The 7342-nt window shown below is 45.5% G+C and overlaps 1 protein-coding gene across 1 annotated transcript in view; it reads right to left on the reverse strand.

Annotated features, from left to right (window-relative positions):
- Positions 1 to 4282: 4282 nt before the first annotated feature.
- Positions 4283 to 7342, reverse strand: part of WDR5 (WD repeat domain 5) — a 13020-nt gene continuing 9960 nt past the window's right edge. The window contains exons 11-13 of the mRNA XM_010570811.1: positions 7086 to 7160; positions 6387 to 6474; positions 4283 to 5367 (exon numbers count right to left, since the gene is read on the reverse strand). Coding sequence (XP_010569113.1) covers positions 5267 to 5367; positions 6387 to 6474; positions 7086 to 7160 — 264 coding nt within the window. The 3' untranslated portion in view covers positions 4283 to 5266. The remainder of the gene's footprint in view (positions 5368 to 6386; positions 6475 to 7085; positions 7161 to 7342) is intronic.

Raw genomic sequence — 7342 nt, forward strand, 5'->3', positions numbered from 1 at the left:
TCACCTGCAAAACCCTCCACCAGAATAAAGGGTGCAGCAGGGATCTGGCCGCTCCCCACTTCGTCTGGCCAGCCCCGTGGAGCCCAGTCTTGTTATGTCGATGCTTAATTTCTCCCTTTGCCTCTTGAGAAATTCTCTGATTTTTTCAGTTCATGCACAGACGTGAGTGCGTATGTGCTACCCTCGGTTATTTCTGTCCTATTTCCTCTGTCCACGATCACTTCCCATTAATACTACCGTGCAGCAGCTCTTGGAGAGAAATTCTCCCTAATCAAGATTTAGTTTTAAATCCACTTCGAAATCCTCTAATTCAGTTGGATTACGCAGAAGGGGTTTGGGGAGATGTGTGGTTTTACTTTTTTTTTTTTTTCCTCCTCTTTTTCCTCTCTGAGCTGCCTCATCTTCACAAATGGACCCACCGGCTTTCTGTGACATATTGTGCTATTTAAAGAGGGCAGGAATAATTTTATTAAAGAGAAGCAGTCAATTAATTGTAAATCCAAGGCTTGAGATGCTCTAGCAAAGTACCGCCCTGGGGATGGCCACAGGGTTAACAGGCAAAACCTGGTGGAGGGAGAGGTGGGTTTGAATGTAACATATGCATTTATGCACAAGAAAACAGTTGCCTTAATAAAGCAGCAAGAGGGCAAACGGGGCCAGCCCCAAGTTTGCATCGGCTCTGGAGGGAGCCCACTCGGAGCTGCTCGGGGCTTGGGAAAGGGGGCTGGGAGTGCAGCGGTGGAAAGCACTGAGCTGTGATGGCTCCGATCCTGCGGGGCCAGGATCAGACCCACAGCCACATGGGGCATCACGGACATCACTGGCTGCAGGATCAGGTCCCCAGACCTTTGTTGGCTCCTCCATCGCTGTCCCCACAAGCAAAGCCCCAGGTCTCAGTGGAGCTAATGGGACTTAGAGAGCTAATGCTTACTAATAAGAGAACACGACCGAATGCATGGGATTAAAAAATTAAAATGACAAAATAATCTGCTTATGTAGCCCATCCAGCAATGGCCTGCTAGCAGCACCTGAAATCCCCCATCCTGGGCACCCCAGCCCACCGGGCAGATCGTGGGCACCTGTTCTGCCAGACAGGGGCTTGGACCTCGTCTCCGCAGAGCATCTTCATTAGCAGTTATGCCCGTTAATATTTCACTGGGAGGCAGCACAATCTTGTCCAAGTACGGGCATCTACAGCTTAGGAAGGGCAATTAGCACCTGGGAGGAGTGCCTAAGTAATGCAGCTCATTTATTCAAATCACTTAAACCACCCACGGTGCCTCGCTTGCCTCAAAACAATGTGATTATAACAAACGTCTAACAGAGCAAAGCCTGAAAGCCTTGGGGAGAAGGGATAAAACGCAGGAAATGGGATTGATTTAAACGCATGCATAAATCAGAGCATTCAATAAGGAGGGGAAACTAACTTTTAATCCCTTAATAAACTCCTCGGTATCTGGAAGGGGCAGCCGGGAGCAGCCTGGGCTCTGCTGCAGCGCTGCAGCAGCTCTGCACAGCTGGCGGGTCCGGGGCCATGCAACACCTCTGGGCGCAGCACCTGGCTCCGCGGCCTCATCCAGCTCCAACGTGAGCGGCACGTGGCACCGGCTGGCCCTTTCCGCAGGGAACCGAGCGGGAAGCCGCAGGAACGCCAAGGGGACGGCACGGTGCACTAAATCCACCGTCGGTGGGACCAGATGCTGGGGTGGGTCACCCCAGTGGGAACGTCACCCCGAACCAGTTCCCCTGGCCGGTTTGAGGTGCTGCCGGTGCTGATTTAGCTAGACATTTGTTTTGGTTTTATTCCCTTGGGATGCAGAAGGCAAAAAGACCTTTAGAAAAGGAGGAAAAAAATAAAAACCAAACCCAACCTCTTTGACCACTTCCACATCTGGAGCCAGTATAGGTTTCTTTTAACTTGTCATTAGCTCTGATGCAATTCTGAGAGATTTATCAGCTCAGGGGCACCGGGAACACGTTAGGAAAAGGCCTTCCTCCCCTGACTGAGAAAAATTTGATTAGCAAATCCCGCGATACACTCGTGTTCCCACTTAAACCTTCGGGATACCCAGAAAGACGGCTAAACCCTGCGCAGATTAGACGGGTTCGCCGGCAAATCCTGCTTTAGAGCTCATCCCTACGAGAGGCAGAGCTCAGCGGGCGGCACCCGCCCCCGCCCCCGCCCCACCACCCACCGGCAGCGGCGGCGTCCGCAGCCCCGGCTCCGCTCCGCGCCCCAGCCCGAGGCGGGACTCGAACCCGGGCACTCGGGCCCTCCTGCCGCTATTAGCGAGGCGAAGGAGAAGCGCCCTCCCCAGGGAAACGCGCCCGCTGATTGGGAGCGAGCCCGTTCGTCAGGGCGGGGGCTCGGCGACAACGGCAGGGGGCAGTCCAAAAGAATCCGGCTGCTGCGCTCTGATTGGCTGAGAGTGATGAATACATTAAGAAGCGGACAAAAAAACCGCACGTCTGTGCTATTTTCACGGGGTTTTCAGGGTTTTTCTATTCACAAGAGGACTTGGAGTAAAAATTTCCTATGAGGATCGGAAGGCGATATCAAACTGAGAAGGAAGGAAACGAGAACTTTTTCTCACTCGATCTGTGATAGAACCGGACTGATGGAGGTTTAAATAGCAGAGGGGGTAGACGCGAATGCGTGTTGTATGAAAGGAGAGAAGGTTAGCACTCCCCTTGATAAGGATGGAAGAGGCCCTAGTGGCCTATACAACACGCATACGGTTAAGGCACTGCCACCTACTTCGTGGCATCTAACCATGTTTTTCGTTTGGGTTTTGTGGGTGTTTTTAGGGGGGATTCCCTAAAAACACCATCTCCGGTTTCTTTCTTCTCCCAGATTCTCCTTTTCCCTCACCCTAAAAGCACCCAGCAGAGCAGAGGCCCAGGATGATAGCTCACTTCCCCTCAGCAGGTTGCAAACATGCTCCAGCTGCTATAAGCCTGCACCTAACACAAGCAAAGCTACGTCTCTCCTACTACACAAGGGCAAGCCAGCCCAGCCATCGCACAAACCTTGTTTTCAGTACTGCGCTTTACAAGATTAGCTAATCCCAGCCGTCAAACCACCACTGACATGCCAGGCTGGATATAACTATAGCTAAGTAGAGCTCATGGAGATAGGCCCCAGCATTACTCCCAGGTGGGATACTAGGGACTTAAACACAACCTTTACAAAGGACAGCTTTCTAGTAGATCCTTTACGCCAGGGCTCTTCAGTCTGGGGGAAAAGACTGGGGGAAAATATCCCTGATCAAGAGATTTCCTCCTGATAGCAGGAAAACCATCTCCCTTCTCCATAGCTCTTTGGCTCAGAGAGCAGGGAAAGCCACAGCCCAGCTGGGCAAGCAAAGCCACTCACACACAGTTACCAGGAAGTACTATGCTACAAAACATTTCTGAATCTATGTAAAAATGCTTTGCTGGAGTAATATAGCAGCTTCTCCACACTGGTAAAGCAGCACAGCCACATCTTGCACTTGAAAAGTTTCATCAGCCTATGAGAAAAACACTGAAAAAAAACCTCATGAAGAAATTGATTATTTCAGCAGTAACACTCACTAAGTCTAGAGACAGAGTGTCCTTTCCTGGGCGTAATGAAAAAACTCAAAAGACAGTGATATTATTAATAGCCATTTTAGCACAAGCTCAACATGAAATCTATTTTTATATTTTAAAAAGAAAAGCTATACCTCATGTCTTGCAGCTGTCTTCTTCGCTAAGGGTAAAGCAAGGCAGTCTCTGAGCAGCCACTAGAGAAAAGGTTTGTACTGGAATTGATTTTCAGTTATTATCAAGCACATGAGGCTGATACCAAAAAAATGGATTTTTGCTTCACCGGGAACAAAACATCCCCTTACAGCAGAACCCTTTGGGTGCAATAAAACTTGTGCCTCAACGCAATTCTTAACCAGCACAAGCTAACTCCTGGATCATCACTCAGTCTGCCCTGCCCATTCTGCAAGGAGAGGGCAGCAGGATTCCTTTCCCCTTAGCTAAAGGTCTCTGTGAGGGTTCGTACTAATGTTACCTCTGCTGAGGACACCTTCAGTTCAATCCTCTGAGTTTCTTTAAACAAATTTTGACTTGAGTTATGCTCCTCTTTTCTCTCTCCACAACAGAGGTGAAGTACCACACCACTCCTCCTCCTCCCCTCCTCACTCAATGAAGCAGCTACAGAAATACTTCCTTCCAAAGGTGTTTTTAAGGGAGGCTTCTTTGGACACGGACACTTCATATTAGTACACTCTTACCACAAGCATAGACATAAAATCCCACCTTTTTATTTTATTATGGCATACGGTATCTTTTTGGATGTGTAAATACCACATGGGTATGACAAAAAGGGAAAGAAATACCAATGCTGAAATAGATACAGAGTCATGCCATTATCAATACAGTTTCATACAATGGATTTTCAAGATACAAAAGTCTGGGTTTTTCCTTTTTACATTGAAATAACTTTACAGTGTTCTGTGAGCTTGCTTTATAACCAGAAGAGAAAAAAATTAAAATATGCTGAGAACAACTACAAGCAGGATTCATTTTAATGGTTAACAGAAGAACTGTAACTTTGCTCTAGAACAGCATCTATTAAACACACGTAACAAGAGGTAAGCAACTATACAGAAGGTAAGAGGAGATTTCACCACAGGAGTCAAGTTGGGGCAGGAAGAGGGAAATCTGGAACTGCATGGTTTTATTTGGTCACGAAGTTTGAGCTGAGTGTTTAAAATGAAGCACCCTTAAAGATGCAGTACTCCTATTTAAAACAATACAGAAACTTCCCAAGAGACTAGAACCTACATTCTGGAAATAAAAAATAAAAAATTAGACATTTAAAAAAATTCCACACATCTCTAGGCTCGTGACTTAACTTACTGTTACAAAGTAGACTGGCAGCTCTTCCTTAAGCAGCAACTGTGCCCAGAAGTAATGCCACCATAAAGTACAGTATCTTTGGGGTGTCCAATACAAGGCTGACACTTCTAACGCGATGTCAGAATGATCCACTTGTCTGCCAAAAGATTAGGCAAGAAAAGGAGACACTGCATCTTTTTTTTTTTCACCACGTTGCCCAGTTCTAGCATAGAGCTAAGACGTTTTCTTTGGGCCAAGACTAACAGAAACCACTTTATCAAATACTCTTCAGGTTTCCTGCCAAACTGGATTTATTATTCTCATGTGGTTTTTTATTTTTTTTTTTTTAAAAACTTTTTTCCTGACAGTCTCTAAAGTGATACTGGAACGTTTAACAGTCACTCTTCCACAGTTTAATTGTTTTGTCGTTTTCTAGTGCCGCTGATGCAATGATGTTTTCTGTTGGGTGACAAGCTGTTGAGATTACAACATCTAAGCAAAAAGAAAAGATATACAAATATCATTATTTACAGCAATGAAATCTGGTTCATAGAAGGCACTTCTGAAAATGAATGTGTATTGCTACTGCATTTTAAAACAGCATAGCCAAGTTACTATTTCCTTGTAGCAGAATTACAAACACATTATTCATAAATATTTTCCAACTATTGCTTCTCTGTGAGAGGAAACACTAGCAAAAAAGAATTGAGAGTAGTAGTTGGAAAATGTTTGACGGGTTTCAAAATGTGAGAATGCTCTAGATTCTAGTTCTTGCTTACTTCACAGGCAAAACTCTTGGCATATTATGTCAGACACAGCTAATAAAAACACAGCTCGGTTTTTTCTTTCCATGTAAGGCATTTCCAGCATCCTATTCAATGCTTAGATAGCACTTCATCTTCAGAGCCTTGCCCTAGCCTTAAAATGAAAACCTGCTGCCACTGCCCCCACTTAACAGTCCAAATCAATGGTCTTGCAAAAGAATAAACATGCTTAGATTTCACAGCACAGTTCCTTCTAGCCAGTACAGTGAAAGTGTTGCTTTCTTACGGGATTCAGACTGAAGTACCCATCAGGTGACATCTCAATACATGCTCAACTCTGCCTTCAAAAACAGGCATGCATACATACAGACATTTACAAACAGCAGGACCACACCAGTCCTTATCCTTTCAAGAGCTGCAGCTTTAGAAGGTGTTAACAGGCAATTCAAAGTCACTAATATTATGAGTCACTTAAATATCTTGACTAGTTCTGAACTCAAGGAAATCTCTTTCATAAGCTGATGTCCAAGTTCTCACAGTGAAAGAATAAACACTTGCAATGCCCATAAAAAAAACCCTTCATAAAAAGGAGCAAACTCCTACGGTTCAATTAAGCTTCAGCCAGTCAAGAATTTATGGGTCTGACAGTCAAAACTAAACAACAGAGAGAAAATGTTCAAGCTAAGCCCTCATTACAAGCTGACATGAGGGATATTCCATCAATAAAAACAAAATCCTCTTCCACACCTGTGTGTCCTTGTAATTTCTGTACAATCTCTTTTGTCTGAAGGTTCCAAATATAAACCAGGTTGTCTTCTGAACCGGACACAATCCACTGGAAGGGCAGAGAAAAAACACAGTTATTTTAACCTTTCTCCTCATCTATATCTACCTGCTATTATTCAGTAAACATTTCATTGTCAGCATATGGAAGGGAACTTATAACATTATATGACTGCTTGATGTAGTTCATTCTCTCTCCGCCTCTATTCAGTGCATACAGGCAGCAGAAAGCTTTGCTCCACCCAGCATATGCTGGAGGACGAAAACTAACAGAGCAAAAAGTGCTAAGGTGGTTCTGTGTTAGGACTTAATCTCTGCTGATTTGTTGCGTCTTCTCAACCAGAACACACCAACCTACCACCTGATGGCCGAGTGCTGCGTGGCTATGGCAAATGGATACACCAGCAGCCGATCTCCTGCTGCAGGAAAGTCCCTTTCTACTGCTGCCCTGGCAGGAGCCTGCAGTGGGACAGCAGGCCCACCTCAAGACACAGAGGTGCTCAGAGGGACTTTCCTAGGACACCCCCCTTCTCCCACTGCACCATGGCACCTGTGAACCAGGACCCACCAAAGAAGCTTTCCATCCCCAAACTATTGTTTCTTCTACAGAGAAAAGCAGTAAAAACTGCACAATGGTAAAAAGTATCTCAAATAAACACTAACCTTTCCACCAGTTACAGAGAAATTTGCAAATATGCAGTACTTCTCATTTTTGTGTCCTGTGTATGTCTTCAGGCACTGAAAGGGAAGAGCCACAAGACATTAATACAGCTGGGAGGTAGTTTTCTCAGTTAAGAACAAACTCTTTTGGCAGAAAAGACTAAATGTCTGCCTGTGTTTCCCACCCTGCCAACTTATCTAGAGGATGCAGAAGGCATCTCTGCCCTAGAACACTAAACAATTTTGAAGGGGGGGGGGGG

Source organism: Haliaeetus leucocephalus, unplaced genomic scaffold (assembly GCF_000737465.1).
Source record: "Haliaeetus leucocephalus isolate CR32 unplaced genomic scaffold, Haliaeetus_leucocephalus-4.0 Scaffold306, whole genome shotgun sequence".
NCBI classification, from domain to species: Eukaryota; Metazoa; Chordata; class Aves; order Accipitriformes; family Accipitridae; genus Haliaeetus; species Haliaeetus leucocephalus.